The sequence below is a fragment of the Athalia rosae genome, chromosome 8 (assembly GCF_917208135.1).
Source record: "Athalia rosae chromosome 8, iyAthRosa1.1, whole genome shotgun sequence".
Classification (NCBI taxonomy): domain Eukaryota; kingdom Metazoa; phylum Arthropoda; class Insecta; order Hymenoptera; family Athaliidae; genus Athalia; species Athalia rosae.
In genome coordinates, this window is record NC_064033.1 from 3218751 (window position 1) to 3240605 (window position 21855).

General features: G+C 40.0%; 1 protein-coding gene across 6 annotated transcripts in view; it reads right to left on the bottom strand.

The window, feature by feature from the left end:
- Window positions 1–21855, bottom strand: part of LOC105693068 (ankyrin repeat domain-containing protein SOWAHB) — a 95292-nt gene that overhangs the window by 66550 nt on the left and 6887 nt on the right. For all 6 annotated transcript variants that reach the window (XR_007279883.1, XM_048659660.1, XM_048659659.1 and 3 more), the window contains 2 exons: window positions 6525–6560; window positions 5571–5675 (listed from right to left, as the gene is read on the bottom strand). Coding sequence is in view for 5 of the 6 variants with exons in the window: in XM_048659660.1 (XP_048515617.1) it covers window positions 5571–5675; window positions 6525–6560 (141 nt within the window). In the remaining variant the exon portion in view is untranslated. The remainder of the gene's footprint in view (window positions 1–5570; window positions 5676–6524; window positions 6561–21855) is intronic.

The window sequence follows — 21855 nt, forward strand, 5'->3', positions numbered from 1 at the left end:
AAAAAACAAAGAAGAAGGGATAAAAAGGAAGGTGCCACACGCATCGGTACCTGCACCCTCAAGTATTTTATGCGACTGACTGACATTGTGCGCTATACGAAAACCTTAGAAAAAACCTTTTCTATTTTCCGGCGGAAGGGATTGACAAGGTAATAAAAAATAATTATTCAAAAACCGCGTCCGACACTGCAACGGCCGCTTTCACGAAATTTTTTTCAACTTCTACTCAAGGTACAAAGACACCCTTGAAAATGTGATATTAGCTTAACGCATCGATTTTTTTTCAAAATATCGAAAGATAGGTCGAAATAAAAATGGTCAGGGTCGAAGGTCTGCGAGTTGGCGTGGAATGGCCCATATATATATATTTATTAATGAGGTACGCGTAACGGAAAAAAAACGACAAAACAATGGCTTCGTTTTTCATATACTCAAACGTGATATAACTGTAAAATGAAAAATATCTCATCGTAGATCGACACGCGATCCGCGAGCCACGTACATACTGTTCCCTCTTATAATTCTTCGAGCACCTAGATTTTTATATCTGTGCATATAGAGGTGCGATACTAACAGTGAAAAATCTAACACACACAGTCGTACGTTCGGTCGAATTACAACGCAATTTTTTTCTATGTCTTCATCCGCGATTTTCATTCAAATCAGATTAGAGATACGTAGATGCGAAATTTTCGCGATTCGAGGGTGAAATTTCGAATTAAAATTTGTCAAATATTCAGCATCGTCCAACAGATTCTACATCAATCGACACAACGATATATTCTTTTTCCTCGTTTTTTTTTTTCTGAGCTCGCATGTTCTCGATTTCGGTTAATGCGTAGTATTAAAATATAGGCCAAGAAGAAACAGGGGTTTGTTTGACAACTATATGTATAATAGGGCAAGTTTTTCCTTAATTTGAGTTTCAGTATATAGTTAAACACCAAAAACTGGTATAACATGATACATTATATGTACACAAATAAAACGCAGCTCTGTTTTATAATATTTACGTATATAATATATGTACTTGTTATGTAGAGCGTCTCGTGACACGCAAACAAACGTCAGGCACTTAATAAAAATATAACCAGCTCGTTAGGCTGTCCGTATATAGTTAGAAATAATATGTCTAACGTGACAAAATCGGGAAGGTAATAATTTAAAAGCACTTAATACTTTTCTGTTCTGACTTTTCGACTGGTTTTTAACACGAGAACCAAAAAAATAATATTAAAATAAAATAAATTCCGTCTACCTACAGATATATATATAAAATTCCGAACGAGCAGATGTCGCTCTGTCTTATTACATGTAATATATAACATTAGTACATATGTATCAAACATTACACATGCAAAGTTAAGGGTGTTCGGATACCTTCCCGCACCGGATGTGCCATACATACACGCGTACCCAGTTAAAGAAAAACTGGAAATTTCGAAACGGAAAGACGCGAACACGATGTGTAACATCGATGTGATATACCTAATGTCAAAAGCAACGCTTAACTCATGCTAATTAGTAAACCGTCTGGGAAACAAACGTACACGCTGCTCGTACACGTGAAACTCTGCGAGACCCCGAAAATCGGTCTGCAAAAACGAACCGAAGAAACAAGAAGAAAAAAAGGAAGAAATTTTCTAAAACCGTTTTATAAATGTCCATTGACTTCTGGGAAAATTGTGCGAAACGAGGTCAGCTGAATTTGAGTCATGGAAACCGGAAAAAAAGGTAGGAAAAAAAAAAGAAGAAAAGGAAGTGGGACCAACTTTTGGCGCGAGTTGGGTTGGTCATCTTTTCCTTTTTTTTTTCTTTTCAGTTGGATTCGGAGGCGCGGTTGTTGAAATTTTATATTTTCCGTTCTTCGGGTTTCGGGAGGGACACCCTTTTGGGCTGATCCCGGTTCGAGATGACGCCTCGATGGCGCCTGCACCCTCCCGAGAAGGGTCGTTGTTAGCACGTAGTCGCATGATCCTCGTAAAAATCTATTCTCGACCGAGATATCTGGTTACGGATTTCAAGGACACGACGACGACTGTGTAATACACGACGATTTTTTTTTTTTCTTCTTCGGTCCTTTTATTGTTTTTTTTGCGAACCGTACACCGTACCTCGTACGACAACTCTCAAGAGGAGTAGGTACGGGACGAAAAAAAGAATGGACGAAGAAAATATGATTGAAATAAAAATTGATAAACATTTTATACGGTTCACGTTTCGTATTTGCATACATCCAGATCCCCGTGTACCATACATCTATTATCCGTATCGTATATTCGAAGATATAATAATCGCCTCCGGGTGACAGGATAAGATAAATAGAAAATAATTTTAATTACCGATAGGTATGGGGTATGTGGAGAATTTTACTTCAGGTATAGAGAGGGAGAGTATGGTAGTAGTGTTCGTCGATTCGTTTAAAACGGCATTCGGTAGTTCGTTACCGGGGGGCCATTAGCGGGCGTAACGCCTATCATAGGAGCGACGAAGGACTAAGTAAACCTCGCTAACAAGGAGGCGGAGCTAACGAAGAAGATGATCTACCGAACCTCGTTCATATTATATTCCTTGCTTTCGAGACCCGGTCGGCACCACCAGCAGCAGAAACAGTATCAGTATCAGTAACAACAACAACAACGACTACTACTACTATACTACTACCACTGGTAAAATACACGGTGCCGACGCCCCCGAATATTAACACCTTGATTTATGCTCGTAATTATCTTTCCTCATACAATTTTCTTCGCCGCGTATTTACACTGCGCACACAGCCTATGTATATATACGTTTGTATGTATCATATATACGTATATAATATACATGGTTGAATTTGTTGATAGAATTAATAGGTAAGTCGTGCGTGGCACCCGATGGCAATCCTCATCATCGTCATCTAATTCAAAATTCTTTTACACTTTTTTCGCTTTTTTCTTTTCGATTCTTCGATGCCTCTAATTTTTATATAGATTTCAGTTTCGATTCGGCGACATTCGAATCGTGGACATACGGAGAACGAAGAAAACTGAAGCAGCAAAAAAAAAAAGAAAAAAAATCATTCCGTCGCCACTATTTCATTTTGATTCTAATTTTTTATTAATTTTTTTTTTTACTTTCGATATTAAACCAAAGCTGAGCTGTACGGTAGTTGGTTTGTTGAAAGAGCTTAGAGCGTCGTGGTGGGCGGTCCAGCACTCCTTAAATCAGCGTTTGGAGCTCGGGTTGAAAATCGTATAGATATTATACGTGCACGTACATATGTAACCCTTTATTTCGTTTTTTTTTAATTTCATTTTATTTCGTTCCATTCCTTTTTTTCGTCTTCATTTTTTTCGGCGTATTATGTGGTAGCCGTATGAAGTGGTGTGCTGAAAGCCGGCAGCGGCAATAGCCGCGCGCGTTACGTGTGTATACGTATCCTCATCCCCCCGGGGTTAAAATTCTTTCATTTTATTTCATTTGCTTATTTTCCTTTTTTTTTTTTTTTTTTTTTTTATTTGACGGAAGTCGTTTTATTCGTTTGTTTAAAGCGAAGTAATTAGAATCCGATATACAATATGGTTATTATATTTATTCGAAGGAAGGCAATCGCTCGGTATACTACGCGCAACCTGTACTGATTGCTTTTCCATCGGCGTTATTAAACTAAAAACCCTATTAGGTACATAGGCAGGGAACGCGATGCGACCAGATAAAACATACACCAGCTAGTAATTGAGCCTAATTTCTTCTTCTTTTTCCTTCTCCTTTATTTTATTTTATTTTATTTTTTCCTCCGACCATACGACGCATCGTAAATTTTTCCAAATTCATCTAACCGCGTACGACCCACGTTTTGAAATTACGTAAAATTGAAGAAGAAAAAAAACACACCTAATTCAAATTGAACCGAATAAAATTCGACAAAATAAAAATACCGATTGATCGAAATTGATTTACAATACCTCGAAAATATACGGGGCTACGAAAAATCTCGAACAGAAAAATCGTTTTTTTCTCTACGCATAGGTTATTGAAAAAAATCTAACAAAACCGACAAGATTCTACGAACGTATGCGGACACGAATTCACGTACGTTTCACATACGGGCCAACGGTTCGCGGTGATACGATATGCGGTACATAGTATTGCAGTAGCGGGCGTTAGTTTTCAGGTAAAATATACGAACAGCTTCCAATTATCCAAACAGTTGCAACAGCATCGCGGTATACAGATATACCATTCGCAGAGAGAGAAAAGCTGCTCCCCCGTTCCCTATACTTCCCTCGGGATCCGAAGCGCCACGCGAATATGCCGTGAATAATATACACACACATTATATACACGTGTGTATATATACGGTATATTTCCGCATATATGTGTAATACGCGATGAAACGTGATGGACGTTAATTAAAAATATACCGCGTATATGATAAAAAAAAAAAAATAGAAAGAATAGAAAAAAAAATTTCCAACACATCAAACAAAATTAGGAACAAAAAAAGATACGAAACGAAATTAAAATTAAAAAACGAGAAGTGAAACACAATCGACGATTAATATGTATATATATATATGTGTATCTCTATTCACATTCTACACGTATAAATTCACCTGGGAATGAAAATTGGAAGCAGATAAAACGGGATGTGCATATGTGGGAACGTGTAAAAAGGGTAGGGTAGGGTACTACCTGATAAAAAAGAGGAGAAAAATGGAGTGGAAGGATGAAAATATTTTGGTTTTTTACTAGGATCAAGTAATAAAAAGGTATATAGAGGGGGTTGGGGGACAGATAGACGGATATATATATATATATATATGCTTATCGTTGCATGTAATCCACAAAACACGCGTGGGCTCGCCCAATTTATCCCCCGAGGCTTCGCCAGGCTATGAGTCTGTATACCTATGTACCATATCTCCATACACATACATATATATATATTTGTACGTACGTATACATATATAGAGTAAATCGGGAAGGGGGTAGCTTGTACGGTGGAATGAATTTACCCCGTGGTCGACGGACGGCCGGCCCATGGCCGAGCAACCCCGCGGATCGTCCGAATGTAGAGGTATGTAGAGGTACGTATAAATGTCCTATATGACGATGCGGAGACGTGTGTATGCGAGTGAAATGCGAATATATTCAACGGGGCGAACGAATAGAACGGCTGGACACACACCCCGTGCGCATCCCCGTCAGCTACCGACAACCGCGCTATATATATATATATATCGTCGGAAACCCAACCGACCGCTGGTTGCGCTACCACCGCTGCTATTTCCGCCTGGTTTTCTCCCTTCCTCTCGCCTATTTCTACATCTCTTTCTCTTACTATTTCGGTACGCGACTGACCCGACCCGCTTGATTGCTATGGTCTCTTAGGATTTATTAACCTGATGCTGTCATTCGATCTGTTCTACTATGGCGTGTACGGATCGCCTACCTGACATAGAAAAAAAAAAAAAAAAACACCTGCCGCGTGCACCATTGTCGCGGGATCGCCATTCGAACGATGTTTCAAGATCGAAGAGAAATCGCTAGAAAAATTGGGAAGATCAAATTTTGATTTTCCTCACCCTCAATCTGGCGAGTCGGGGTTCCTCGGCTGCCAGTTTAGCTAAAGCTTGATAGTCCCCTTGAGCAGCGCGAACGAGCCATTCTCTTGATTTTCCGTCCAATTGCTGCAACAATCGAAGATTTATAAATGAGTCATTTTGCCTGTGAGGGATAAAACTTGATCAATATATTGGTTACGTTTATATATATGAAAATGTGTGTGTATACGTTCGATACGTAAGTATCTTTTTATTCTATTTCATTTTATTTTTATTTTATATTGTTATGTACGTTAGTGGGCTAAACCAATTAAAAAATTAATTAAATACTCCCCAGCGAAGCCATACAGGTATGTACGTACGTACGTACCTGTACACCCATCTCTCTCTAAAATTCAATTCGCGTCTAGAATTCGTTTACATTTAATTCGAGCCTAATTAGTGGTTAGTTTATAACGTGGTGGGTATCCCATAACAATAAATTAAAGATAATCCACAATTATAAGTAAGTTAAAACTGACACTTTTTCCAGTTGTTTATTTTATATTATGTTATAATCATCGTGCTTTTTGAATATCTGTTTTTTTTTTCGTTTTTTTTTTTGGAACGTGAAATAAACGTGAATAGAGGATACCGTTTTATCTATCATGTGGATTATTATTCTTTAATTATCTTCACAAAGGCGAGGATTGAGGTAACTGTCTTGTAATTTGTATGTATAATATAACGCTCTTCATATTATATTAGAAAAAATTATCAAGTAATATGCGTGATAATAGTAGATTAAAAAAAAAAAAAGGAAAAACCAAGTAGGTGTAATAAAGAAAACGGTATAGACCGACACACGACGCCTCTACGATCTTTCGGCGAACTCGTCGGCGTGAATTTCTTCCTATTTATTTATTTTTTTTCTTTTCAACTATACACGGTAATTAGTAGTGATAAATTATTTCCTAAATGGTGTTAATTACTCACCGAGGCAACCGAAGCTCTATCATCATCGTCGGTACCCTGCAAGCAGAAAAAGAACGAAAAATTCGTCATTAAAATTTTGTACATCTATTTATTTGCTTATTTTTCATACTGATCAGATAAAATATGCCAGAACAATAAAAAAAAAATGTGGTAATTAATTTTTTTTATGCATCGTGAATTTACTCCATAATTTTTCCGAGGACAAGAGAATGTGTGGGTTATCCATTGAACGACATAAGTATTCTCGCTATACCGTAATAAGATTAATAATAATGGGAAGTTGCTGTAGAGTGTGGCGAAAGAGTGGGAAGCGACAGAGCTGAATGTGGTAGAAATATGAGCGGATGATAGTAAGAATGAAGAGGAAAGAATCGAAGAGGAGAGAAGAGGAAAGAAATCGACGCAAACCAGCGGGATACCGCGTAGCACAATCGTGCTCGACCATCAGATTGATATATGGATCCAATAATTGATTCTGTGAGGCTAGGGCGACGAGGTTGCGCGAACTTACGCAATCTTCTCTCAAGCGAACAAAAAACGAAACCGAGGGAAAGAGTCCCATAAAATAAAAAAACAACCGTACCACGGATCGGGATGTCCCTACACGATTGTCACGAGTCGATATCGGATAAAAAAAAAAACGAGGAAAATGAAGAATTTGTCTCTTCATTTTCCTCGTTTTCGAAGCGAGAGAAGTGCGGAAGAGACGGACACCCGATATCAAGACTGAAAATCACTTTCAACTTCCTGTTTGTAACGACGAACGGTTAAGAGTAGCAGTTCTTTTCCCCCTTCGGTCGGACCCTTCGACGAAAGAGAGAAAAACTGGCGAGGAAAAAGAGAGAAGAAGGGGGAAAAAAAAATTTATAAATGAAAGATATACGCGTACGTGACGGACGCGCACGTACACCGTGAAAAAAATTCAAGTTGTGTGCATAACGCTCACGGGTGTATATTATAATACAAAAGTTGAACGAGATGAGGTGAGGGCTGCAATAATGGCGTCCGGTGTAGAAGTTGTTAATTAATGTTTGTACTTAACAGAGGAGATAAGATATGGAACGAGTATTTTATTCACTTCTTCTTCACATTATATTCCCCTTTTGTCTTTCCTTTTTTTGCTCTGTCAGAAAAAAGCGTCAAAATGAGTGAATAAATGTAGTTAAACATTTAGAGGGTTCTATAAGATTTGCCAATTTTTATATCTACCTATCGTGGCCGAAATCGAATCGCTTCGCAGCTAACACCCGTAAACGTTACGTCGTCGTTCAAGAGTCATGTTTGAACAAAAAAAAAAAAAAAAATCGAAAATAAGAAGGAAACGAGCGAATGAAGAACGATGGCGGAGTGAACTGGGACCGAAGTCCCAGGAACGCTAAACGACTACTCATTCCTGTTAAACTGTTTGTATTTTCACTCGTCACGGCTTCAAACGACTTCGGGTTCTCAAATCGATACCGGAAAATTTCTCATTCGAGGGTCGGGATTTATTGAAAATCGAACGAAATGAAAACAAAAATTTAACACCGCGATGAAAATTTTTGAAAATTTTTGGTACTCATTTTTTAATTAGTTTCAATATCTAGACCACAGGTACGGTGCCGGAAATGGGCGGAAAAAATACAGTTCTTTTTTAATATTGGTTATTTTTACATGCAACGAAACGAACTATCTGAGAAAAAAAATATGATTCGAAAGAATGAGAAGAAAAAATTAAAACTGTAAAAAAAGAATCAAAAATAACGACTGAAAAAAACCGAGTTTTATTGAGACACTGTCTAAAAAATGCAAGAAGTGAGGTCATGTCGTTCGAGTTATGAAAAAAATTAGGATGAGATGAAAAATGAGCGTCACTGACCCCCCATGGCGCGTTCCCAGCTCTGGTGTATGAGGCGCCTTTGGTTATACAGCGAGTTCACTTATACACGATCATATGCTCATACCTATACGATAGAGAGAAAAAGAAGATCAAAAAGAGGAGAAGAGAAGGGAAGGAGGGAAGAGGAGCTATCCTACATCAGTGATTCGACATTCGTATTTTTCAATAAGCAGTTGTTATTGCCTGCCCGGGCAAAGATCGAACTCTAAGATACAAGAGTAACCCCGTATACGGGACACACGATGTCCAGTTAGTATCGGTGGTGAAACGATCGAATCAAAAGGCGCTGCAGAGATTGACTTCAATTAAATACCGATCGTAACGAATTAAAGAATCCCTAATCCGACGACAAGTTCTCTACGACCCCTCACCGCGAATTAGTTCAATCGATTATCATCTATCAACGATTCATGAGCCAGGGGCCAGAAAAAAAAAAATCCAAAAATAAAAATCACAAAACCTATCCAATATATAATAGCATAAAATTTCGTACAAACTTGTAACGGCGTGACGAACAAATTGATACACCGATCGATCGATCGATCGATAGATTTTGATAGATTTTTTCACGGATCAATCCCAGACGCGCGTTGCTCATATTTACCATAAAATGGGATATTTCCGAACTAAAAGAAAAAAAAAAAAAAAACAAGAAAAGAGAGAGGAGATCCGATGGGATCTCGTGTACGGTTGTATGATCGTACACACGAGAGCACGGGACAGTTGTGTTCGGTATCTCGATTCTCGCTCATGAGATATGCAAATTTTCAACATATAATACGACTACGAGAAGTTAACCAACACACTAGGTTATTGCTCGTGCTCGAGCGTAGACGGAAACTCGGTATATAATACGCGGGTAACGTATCCCACACGCGTGTAGAAGTAACGAAATCTAGAGGTAGAAACGAACGAACGAAACTAAGACTCGAAGACTCGTCCGTGGCACGGGCTCTCGAAGAACGTAATGGCGTAGTTATCAGATAAGCTTATAGGACGGGGTTAATCCTAATGGCATCGCGGTGTTGTTACCCCGAGGGACTTTTAGGGGAGGGAGAGGGGGGAGGAAAAAGTGAGGGGGAAAGAGGAGAAAAGAAAGAGAGAAACCTTTCCCGCAGTCGATCGGGGGCCTTACGTATGCACACGTATACCTTCTATACCTGTACACATCATCGTTTGTGCGTGCAACGCGCACAACTCGCCGCTTCTCCGTGTAAATCTCGTTACCTTACCGTACCTACGTACACGTGTACACATAGAGTCGAACTAGGGAGTGCACAAGTACCTACTTCCCTTTCGTTTCTTACCTTTTTTTTTTATCTATATCTTACTTCGAGCTAAAGTAATTAATATTTTAATTGAGATCACCGGGAATTAATTAAGCCTCGCGCTCCTATAGCTACTATCAAATCCCTATATATAAGCGATGTTATAATGGTGCTGCAGATGCTGCACAACCGACATTTAATCGTATACATAAATATACACCCCCCCCCCCCCCCCCTTATAATACCGCTCTCAGATATAGACGCACAGGTGCGCAACAGCGGCAAACCGGGTTCTCTAATTAACTGAAGAAAAATCAACCGAAACAACGAGTACCGGAAAAAAATATATAGATGAATAGTTTCACTCAATTCGATTTTTCAAGTCTTTTTTTATTTTCCTTTTTCCATTCTCATTTCACGTGGCGCTACGACGATACAATTGATATGCTCGACGGTGACATTCGTGCTAGAAAAATGTTTCTCAGCTGGACAGAATGAGAAAAATAGGAAAGAGGAACCGTTCGACGTTTTTCCGATTATTTTCCCCTAAACTTAATTTTCACCCCGACTCTACTCTAAATATACTGAAGATATTTTCAAAGAAAAAAAAAGGAAGCGAGAGAAACTCTGACGAACGATTATGCGAATAAAATTCAAGGGTGAGACAAGCTAGTACCAAGGTTCACGGGAGTTCGGCTCGCGTGTGTTCGGATCGCACTTTTCCTTCTTTTTCCCTTTTCTTTTTTTTTTTTTTTTCTTTTTTCAAACACAACGTCCATCGCCCTACGTTGGTTCGGTGTACAACGAGATAATTCACCGCGAAACAGACCGTACCTACGTATACCACAATTAATTTCCTTTACTCCGTCTCCGCGTACATATATACATATATACATATATACCTAGATGTATAAATATATCCGTGACTTGGTTAATTTTACTCGGGCGTGTGGGGAGTAGGGTGTGTGTGTGTTCGGAGGGTGCGATGAAGATGGGAATATTTCAGTCCTCCGCGTACACCGCGAAGGGATGTGCACGCCGGTGGGCAAAGGGTGCAAAAGGGGAAAATATACCCCGCGCGCGCGCTCCCGGATTCGCCGGCAAAAACCGACAATTAAACGCACGTACGTCTGCAGCAGTCAGGATAGGCGTGGCACCGCACAACGGGGTGTTAAATGCCTGATTGTGCTCTTTCCAGCCACCGCGTTGCTCGTGCGACTATATAATCCTGCTGCTTCTCTACCTCCGACGCTGTACGGATCGCGCGAGGCAACCTCTGCTCCGCAGAGACACAAACGCGTTTGACTTTCAACCCCCGAATTTTATGAGAAAGAGCTTTTTTTCTCTTTTCCTAGCACCGGAAGAAAGTTTGCCCGGTAATTCCGAAAACCCGGACAGAACTTTTGTGGCAACAAACGTACAATTGAGGTATTTGAAACGCCAGCTCTTCGGTTTTACCCATTTTTTCAGTGTCATTTGAAACATAGGTATCTCTGGATGTGCACAGGGGGTGGAAGGGGTTAAATCGAGCATATGGTTGTTTAATGCGTTTCTATGGATTTTTTTTTCAACGATACGCAGACCTGAGTAACAAGTGCAACGCGTATCGTACAGCAAGTGGCTTAAACGTAAAGCGAATAACGAAAGGGAAGAAATAATGTACGGGAGAACACGGGGGTGCAGGTGAGTCGTTTGAAAATTTAGTCGGTAAAAAACGATTGCGCACACACACGAAGTTATTCGACCTCCTCAACCTGCGTCTTTTTCTTCTTTCTTGTGGTACGAAATCGCAACGTGGGCGAAATACCGCGAAAGTCGACCCTCGAGGGGGTGTGTAATATATAAATACATTCGGTCGGTTGTTAGGCGTTCTCGTTGCTTCGTGGCGGATGTATATCGAAGGGGTGGAGAGAAACGAAACAAGCTACGGGGAGAACCTGCAACCACCGGTACGAGCTAATTTGAGAGCTCGAAAATTAACTTTATTATAACCAGGGGGCCATCTATACAAAACCAACAGTGCACCGACATTCGGAGGCGAAACGTACCGGGTTTCCTACCCCTCGCCCCGCTGCCGCGAGGCATCGAAAACGTCCCTTGGAAAGGGAGAAAAAGTTGGTGGAAAAAATACCAACGATGTTGTTTTGGAATTTGGGAAAAATTTGCTTTTTCGAAAAATGATACGATTCCCGAGTACCGTGTGAACTCGAGTGGCGGTGCGTTGTTGCAAATAATTCTGGGCTCGAATATCGCTGATTATCAAGTTTTTGGGGTAGGGTTGAGAAGCGATATTGTGATTTATGCGCTTTTCTCCTTCCCCATATGTTCTCCTGGGACGCACCTTGCCGACGACAAACTCTGTATACCTATACGTGTATATTTATTTATATACAAAATTAAATTATTACCGTAGATAAGTAATATATCTACGATGTTGCAGTTTTCTCCAGAGGGTTCGGAGTTCCGGATATAAATCAAGAAATAAGGGTCGTATTTGCAAAGATTAAATTTCAAAAGGAGATTATCGAACGGTGATAAAAGGAGACGCTACCTACTAAAGGGGAAAAATTTGTCTGTTGAGTTCCTAAGTGACGACGCCATTTGGAAATTAGGGAATCCGGAAGAGTGTGAGCTTAAAAAATTCAATACAGTTAAACTTCCGTGCGAGTAACGAGTCACGTTTTTTGGGAAGGCTAGGGGGAGGAATTCGACCGAGATAATCTATTGATATCCCTTCAGTAAACTCAACTAGGATATAATAATCATTCGGCGATATATTCGAACCATTTCTCATCGTAAGAAATTGAAGGGGAAGCAGATTGTGTAGAACTTCCGTAAGAATTCCTATCGAAGATGAAAAAAAATTGATGATAAATTAAATGTTAATTAAAAGCGGATTGTAGTAAAATATCACGTAATTCCGACAGGGTAATAATATTAATAAGAATTATAACTGGATTGTAATTTCCCAGGTCGTAATTCTGAAGATGAATGAATATACGCTGTTACACGCAACAAATCTTCTTCATCTGCTGGCAAAACATGTTTTATAAAACAATTAATTAAAATTATAAATCATGAAGTGGAAAATGTTTGTATACGTATATAACTGCACATCGGTTAAAAAACGATAATTCACGAGCTAACAAAAATATGTGTACTCTTGAGTGCGTTGCGTCTAAATATATTATCATAATTAAATATTTTATATCAAATATTATTCGCCTACGTGATGATTATACCATAAGAATGGTTTTACCCGAACATGAGAAAAAATAGGTACATGAATAAATGATGATGTGTGAATTTTTTCATGGAACGATACACACGTTATCATAATACAGTTTCCTAGTTTCCATGTAGACGATTTTTTTTTTTTCTTTTACAATAAAAACCCTTGTGATCGAGAGCGTTTGATTCTATACTCTACCCTGCATCGAGCGATTCCGATATATTTTGATCTCAAGAATCCAGAACTGGAAACCAAATTGATCTAAAACTGATCAAGTTATCGTCAATTTATCGCTCTGAAATGTGAAAAAAACAAGAAAATCTCACGATGGGAATAATTCGCAGCTCAATTCACTCTTCTAACGTATTTTGACCTCGGAAATCTAAATCTGGAAGCAAAATTAATCTATCTTCAAAATTGCCCGAGTTATGGCCATTTCACAATGGCCATGGCAATTTTTTAAAATGAATTTTAGGATCAAATATTCGAATTTTTCGTTTTCACGAGCAAACCCGAGCTTTGCTGGAGTCAGCGCAGCCAGCAGCGTAGCGTTTTGTTGTGAGACGTCACCTTGGGGGCTGAGCAGAGGTGACGCCTCAAAACAAACCCCTCGCTCGTGGCTACCTGACTCCAGCTAAGCTCGGGCTCGCTGGTGAATTGAGAAATTCGAATATTTCGACCCATCCATGGATTGCGATAAATCAAATTGGGTCTTCGTCTAAAACCAATCGATGTGTCTTCATTTTTCTGCTCCCAACAGCGAATAATTGATGATTACTCGATCGATTGCACGAGTAGATGATTTCGGCTTTCAGATTTGGATTCCTGAGCTGATTATACGTGAGATTACTCTTGAAAATTCAAAAAAAAATCGATTTTTGAACACAAAAAAAATCGATTTTTGAGCCAAAAGTAAAGTAGTTGAAAAATTGATTGTATTACACTTTTCTGACGTATTTTGACCTCAGGAATCCAAATCCAAAAGAAAAATTGACCCATCTCTGAAATTGACAGAGTTATCGCTGATTTTCAGCTTTTTGGGGTCAAAAATAAAAAATTGATTTTCTAGTCTATATAAATGTGATTTGAACTCAGGAATCTGAATCTGGAAGAAAAATTGATCTATCTATAAAATTTTTCGAGTTATCGCCATTTTTAGGCATTTTTTTGCATTAATTTGAGGATATCTCAAAGGGAAAAAATCGTAGCTCAATTTGGACAACAGATTCGTGTTCCTGAGGTCAAAATACATAAGAAAAATGCCATACGGTTGATTTTAAAAAATAAAAATTTTTGGTCAAAATTTGAAAAAATCGTAAGGGGTACCCCTTGGAAAAATCTCAAATTTTGACCAAAAATTTTTATTTTTTAAAATTGATCGCATGGCACTTTTCCTATGTATTTTGACCTCAGGAACACGAATCCGTTGTCCAAATTGAGCTACGATTTTTTCCCTTCGAGATATCCTCAAATTTGTGCCGAAAAATGCGAAAAAATAGGGATAACTCAGTCATTTTTTAAGATGGATCAATTTGTCTTCCAGATTCGGATTTCTGAGCTCAGATTACATAAGAATACATCAAGAACTCAATTTTTTTTTTTCGACCCCAAAAAGGTGAAAATTGGCGATAACTCGGGCAATTTTAGAGATAGATCAATTTCTCTTTCAGATTCGGATTCCTGAGGTCAAAATACGTCAGAAAAGTGTAATACGATCAATTTTTCAACTACTTTACTTCTGGTCCAAAAATCGATTTTTTTTTCGCTCAAAAATCGATTTTTCTCTGGTTTTTCAAGAGTAATCTCACGTATAATCAGCTCAGGAATCCAAATCTGAAAGCCGAAATCATCTACTCGTGCAATCGATCGAGTAATCATCAATTATTCGCTGTTGGGAGCAGAAAAATAAAGACACATCGATTGGTTTTAGAAGAAGACCCACTTTGATTTATCGCAATCCATGGATGGGTCGAAATATTCGAATTTCTCAATTCACCAGCAACCCCGAGTCTTGCTGGAGTCAAGTAGCCACGAGCGAGGGGTCTTGTTTTGAGGCGTCACCTCTGCACAGCCCCGAAGGTGACGACTCACAACAAAGCGCTACGTTGCTGGCTGCGCTGACTCCAGCAAAGCTCGGGTTTGCTCGTAGACCAAAAAATTCGAATATTTGACGCAGATATATCCTCAATTTCATGGTAAAAAAAAGCGATAACTCGTTCAATTTTGTAGACAGATCAATTTTTTTTTCAGATTTGGATTCCCGAAGTCGAAATACGTTAGAAGAGTGTCATACAATAAATTTGAAAGATACTTCATTTTCGGCACAAATATACGCGATAGTCGGCCTACCTATATCACGAAGCGATGGAGTTTAGGGCTGCTTAACCAGTTCACCACTAGTAATAGATTATGCAATTCTGTTGAACGGGAGCGACGTATACTTTAGATATGTATATAGGGGTATAGGGTAGTTAGTATAAGGTGTATATGTATAAGGGTGATTTATTCCTCCGATGGGCGTCGTCGTAGGGAAGTATATATACCGGGCGGTTTAGATTCTCTCTATATATACACGCACCCTATCCCTATATATATATATAGACACGTTAATTCGTTCGTCCCGTTGGATGGCAATTCCAGAGGTCCTCACCGTTTTGGAAACGGGTCCGTACTCTGCCGATGACAGGAAAACTCTCTTCTGGTGATTCAGAGTTCGGCCCGTTTGCTCCGCCCAATTTCCGCGGTTAATAATACCCACCGGTACGTAACGTACGTACGTACGTACGTACGTACGTTTAACGAACATATATACGCAATAATTCTCCTATATCATTATCATCAGAGCCGTAGATAATCCAAAGTTTATCAGCGTTCAACGTGTATTAGTTGGTTATCCCACGCAATAATGACGTACTAGCGAACACGCGGATTCGCAAACGAACGAACGAACGAACGGTCAGCACCCGAAACGTCCGTTTTCCTATCTACATTACGTGCGAATGCTCCTGCTATAACCGAAGCGGATTTTCAAAGGATCTCCGAAAATTCGCAGGAATTTTGCTCACGCAAATTATTATTATACGTTGTAGTATCCCCATATACCACAGGAGTGTATGGGACGCCCAATAATTCACTCCCATAAGAAGATATACGGTTATATGTATACATGGGATATTTTACAGGTTTCAAGAGGGTTCCCGTTAAAATTCGCTTTTCTGTTTTCTATGTAAAACATTTAAAACCCAGCGCTCGAAATCAGCGAAAACCAGAGAGAGAGAGAGAGAGAGAGAGGCGAGAAAAAAGGAAAGAGAGAGGGAAAAACGGGTAGAAATAAATTCAGGTGTAGCTTTTATCATTCCACACTGTACAGAGATACTCCACGTTGTTGTTGTGTGTTCTTGTTTTCGTTGTTATACGTCAATGTTGAATCTTTTCAACCTAAATTTTATTAACACCCTCAACGTGATTTATTACTCCCACCTGCCACGATACGCAGTTCCATAAAATTCTCTACCACCTACTAGCTCTCCACTTTTATTATAATAAATTACACCCATGTGCACGTTCAAAAACATTTTTCTTCCTCTCTTTTTTCAATCGGGAAAAAATTCAAAAATTTGATTCCATCTTTTGCTTTTCAAGCCTAATTTCTTCGATTGATTCATTGGTAAATCGACTGGCGCGTACAGTACGTTCGTTTATAAACAGCGGTACACATACCCGTTCCTTGACGCAATGAAAATTTTTCACCGGTAGAACAATAACGATAATAATAATTATAATATGATTATTATAATAATTATCAATGCTCGCGAATCGTGGCGAACATGTTCAACGAATAACATATAACGTCGATGCGGAGAACGACGCAACGGTCGAGTGGAGAGATATACCTGTACGTGCATTATATAGAAACGCGTTCGGGTCGGGTTGTCTGGGACAAACTAGGTACTGCGCGCTATCATGTTCCTCTCTAAATCGCGTACATACACCAACCTAAACTAATTCTCTGATTTCATCCCCCATCGGTGGCAATCGCACGGGCCTGCAACGAGATTCGCATGCAGCATCTATGATACATGCGGCTAATAATTCAACCCCTCGCGTCTGTTACCCGTGGTTAAATTATAACCGCGAGCGATCCACACACGTTATCTAATTAATTACGTATAATCGACGACCGAAAAAATCCCCTCGATTATTTCCGACGATAAGTAAGACGTGGAAGAAAAAGAGGAAAAGAAAATTACAACGACGCGACAGACGCGGTGGAAATATCGTGAAGACTTTTCTACCCCTACGCGCAATGACAGAGCTAAACATCGATTTAATACCTCTCTCCTTTTCTCTCTCTCTCTCTTTCTCTCTTTGTGTGCATAGGTGTGTACATACGTGGATGTGCGTACGAGTGAAAAAAAAAAATATACATATATCCTATGTATACATAAGAGGTCGAGGTAACGAGTTTATTATATCCTCTTTAACGTTATTAACACGCGTTAACGAACTTGAAACGCACAGTCACCGTTACTATCCCCAAGGATCTTATTCGGGTGTCCGGCTGGTGGTCGAGGGGCAGCACCTACAGCTAGACCGTCGTCACGTACACGTATATCGAGGAGAGAGAGACAGGTACGTAGGGGGTACCATACCGTCCGCATACGTACATTCAGTTAGTTGTATGGGTAATACCGTACCAAGTTCTCTGGGCGTCCCTGATACCCCTCCGCACCCATATCCTAGCCGCGGTGAACTAATTCCGCTGCGTAATCTGCGGGTACCATCTCAACGGATTAGCATTTAGATAGCGAACGCCAGCACACCTCTCCGTAGCTGACCGTGTTACGGGCATAGGCTGGCTCTCCTAGGCTCCTACCTCGTGTACGAATATCGTCTACGTTCGATTTTGAATCTATCCTATGTATGTACGTCCACGGCTACGTACATATGTACGTAACTTGGGTATAGGGTATTACCTAACCAAAATTAACGTAACACTATCCCCCGAGCAGGGTATATATATATATATATATATATATATGTGCATACCCTATACAGAATTGACTATTATGTATAATCTATTCATTGGCAGTGCTGCAGGTAGTCCAGCCTGAGGGAGAAACGGGAGCGAATCTCCGAAGGGGGCGTGGTCGCGAATTATAATATTAGAATTTATCCAAATCGTAGTTGAACCGTTTTTTAATCAGACGAACGGATGGGTGAGAAAATTTTCTACGACTGATGAACGGGAAATTTTTCTCTTCTCAAGAAAACCAGAAGAATTTGCGCCGATAAATTTTCTTGCTTCGAATTTTACGAAAAAACTTTGCTCGTGCGAAGAAAAAAATGCGTGGCTTGGATAGCAAAAAAAAAAAAAATCAAACTTCTAATTACAACGAAACACAGTTATTTGTTATTATAAATAATTTATTTTTTTTAACTTCTAATTTTCTCAAGACAATAACGATGAAATTTTATTTCGTGAAATCGGGGTTACACCGCATAATGGTTAATTTTTATAATCTGATTCCACAATCAAATCCGACGCAATTAAATTTCAATAATTATACCATATCTATGCACATTGTAATTCCGAGTGTACCATACGTAAGTAGATGATATACAATTAATTTGGAAGCTATATCTCATTAATTCAAATATATTACCAAAGGTGAAACGCGTCTCGCTGCAGATGAAAACCTTTCGAAGTCAAGAGAACGAAATAAAAAAAACAGAAATTCGAAATTTTCGAAAAAGTCTACTATATCTACTCCACAATCGAGATTCACGAACTGAATACAATCGCGATAAATGCAAAGTTCGAATGTCGAATGATAAAACGCGATGATATAGAGTCGGTAATAAAAAAAAACAAAAAAAAAGAGAAAAAAAAATGTGCAGCGCACGTATAATCTAAGGGGAGATCGGATGAAAAAATAAGGAAGAGAGATGAGCCGAGGCTGAGGGAGAGAAGGGAAGAGGTTGAAAAAAGTGAAGCGAAGTGATTCGGTCGCGAGGTAATTTGTGCTCACAGCGGGGTTGAGCAAACACGCGCACCGGGGGAGCCACGAAAAATTAAATAACCCGATGACTATTCACATTCTATATACTCCCGCAGCAATGCTTCGAATCAACCACATCCACACGAATAAAGTTACCGTGCACATCGCGCCTGTAAGTACGTAGGTAACGTTTTATTCGTCAATTTTTTTTTCTTTTCCCCTTCTCATTTCAGTTTTCGATCTGGAGCGAAGATTGGCGCCGCTACGACGAATCGCTTTGCCCGTAATCCGCCCCTCGAAAATTCAAAAAATCGCAGAAAACTCAAAACCGCGAACGGCAAGTTCGAGTTTTCATAAGATTCATACATGACCAAACATGGACGAAATGCGGACAACAAGTTTCGTTGTACCCGTACGGTATAAATATCACAAGTGGACGAATTGAGGAATGGAGACAGACGGACGGACGGACAGACGTACGGATGGACAGGCATCGGACAGACACCCGGACGAAGAGGAGAACGTTCGTAGCGGAGAGCGCCGGGACTCCTGCGGACTTATGAATACAAATAGCCGGTGCACCGCGCAACTCAGATCTTTTTCGATAAGGCGAACCTTTATACCTATACCTATACCTATACCTCTATTTGGTTAAGCGAATGCCATTGAGTTTTTATTATTATACGGATGTACGACCGAATATATTCGGTGGAAACTTTTCGGCGGTAGGTACGGCGGTTACGTTACGGTTTTCGAGGCGCGTGCGACTTTCAAAAATCATTTGTTATACCACCGTCGCGTTTCAAACGTCAAGTTTTATCGCGATATAAAAATTTATATCCGCGGATTAAGTGGTAACGAAGAAGAATGGGGAGAAAAAAAACAAAGATTCGTCGATGATAATGACGGTAATAGAATAATGTTGTGTTTGAATTACATCCTACACCGATTTGGAAATGGAGACAAAAAAAAGAAAAAAAAAAAAAAAAAAAAAGGAAGAAATCGAGGACTTTATCGTCATCGCGAGTAAAATGGGTGGACACCCGCCGCGACCGGTAACAGAATGAACGGCGAGGGATATCGAGGTTTGGTTCAGTTCGGTTTGGCAGTTCAAGTTCTGGTTGATCGTTACTCGCGTGACTCGAGAATATTTCATCTCCCGTCGTCCCCTTCAAGGAATGCCATCGCTCAATCACCAAACTACGCTATATACCGACGACTCCGTGGCTTTTCGGTTACATATACTAACGAGAGATATATCCACGCCCCTAATTTCCCTATGAACCAAAACTCCCATACGTATTATCCGCCGTTTCTTGTGTACGCACACGACGACTCCCGATGCACATATCTACCCGTTCACGTACATATATACGTAAGAACGCGACGTCAAAGGTTCAACTTCTTTGACAATGAGAGACACTATCTTCTGGTCATCTGTGGCTAATGTCGTGTAAAAGATGTTCCGAGCCGCGAGACCGAACGGAGATAAACGATTGACAGGTGTTTCGAGACGTCAATTTTTCCACTATTTATGTACACCGTGTGAGCTAGCTATTCGTCAAATACCAAACCTCCTGGTATTCACGTCGCCAAATTCCTCGAGTCGAGAAGAAACGAACGCGCGAGATGAATCAACCGCGTTTCGTCGACCTGCCAAATTTTCGCGACCGAAAAACCAAAGGGGGAAAATATATCGCGACTCCCGATACGGGGGTAGCTTCGAGTTCGAATCGCGGTGAGGATGAAAAATGAGAAGTAAACGAAAAAAAGAAAAGAAAAGCTCGTAGTCCCACGAGATGACCTCCGATGGCGACAGAAAAAAAAAAAAAAAAAATAGTTTCGTAACGTATTTTCGGGGGCTAATATTTTAGTAGCGGAGCAAACTCGGGTGAACCGTGACCCAGAAGAATAGAAGGAGGAAGGAGGCGAAGTAGGAAGAGGAGAAGAAGGAGGAAAAAAAAAAAAAAAATTAAATAAATAAATATAACGAGAGATCGGTAGAAGAGAAGCGGGGGCCCCGCCCGCCCGACGTTCGGGTTCGGTTCTCCGCGTGTTCAGCGCCGCGCGTTTTCAGTCGATGGCTTATCTCGCGCCGCGGGAAACCATTCAGACTCCCGGTAGAACGAAGATCGGGAATATTTAAAAGCGTAATTGAGCCGAGCGAGCGAGCGAGCGCGCGCGCGCGCGTGTGCTTTGGGATAACCTCAAGGGGGGAAAAGATCTTTAGAAACCACTATCCTAATCTTCAACTCCCAATTTGTAAAGGATATATATTATACGAGTCGGACAACATTTTTTAAATACTTTAGAGATTTATCTCATATTATTTGAAATCGCGACGAAGACAAAATTTAACAAAATTGTTACGGCTTGACTATAACGGACACGATGAAGTCAAAATGGAGAAAGAAAAAAACCTCAAACGACATTCCAGATGACAAAAATGAATCCAGAAGAATATCATTCGCTCGGATCTACCCTCGAGCTTTTCCACGTACCGAACAACGCTACCGAAACTTGAAACGGAGGGTTGGAATCCCTTAATTTTTCCGAGAGTCGAATGCGTAGAAATTCCTAAAATAAAAGGAGTTGTTAACGACAGTAATTTAAATGATAATGGTAACGGGTCCGCCGTGTATGCCTCGGAGAGTTGAACCGGTAATGAGAGTACGTACGAACGCCCATCATCAGGTGGATTCGCGAGCAAAGAACCTGTTAGTAGTTAAAAGCGAGTTTATAATATCCGCGTGGGGAGAAAGAGGATGTGTTGTTCGGACGGGGTATTCACGTTTCGTACGTATGAATACGTAAGGTGCGAGCGGCAGATACGCCGAGGCAGCGGGTCAAAAATGCTCTTTGCTAATTTTCAGGAGCAGCAGCATCATCAACGGCACGTGATATTCCGCGAGTCCGGGCACAAAAGCTACACGTACGTTTGGTACCGTAA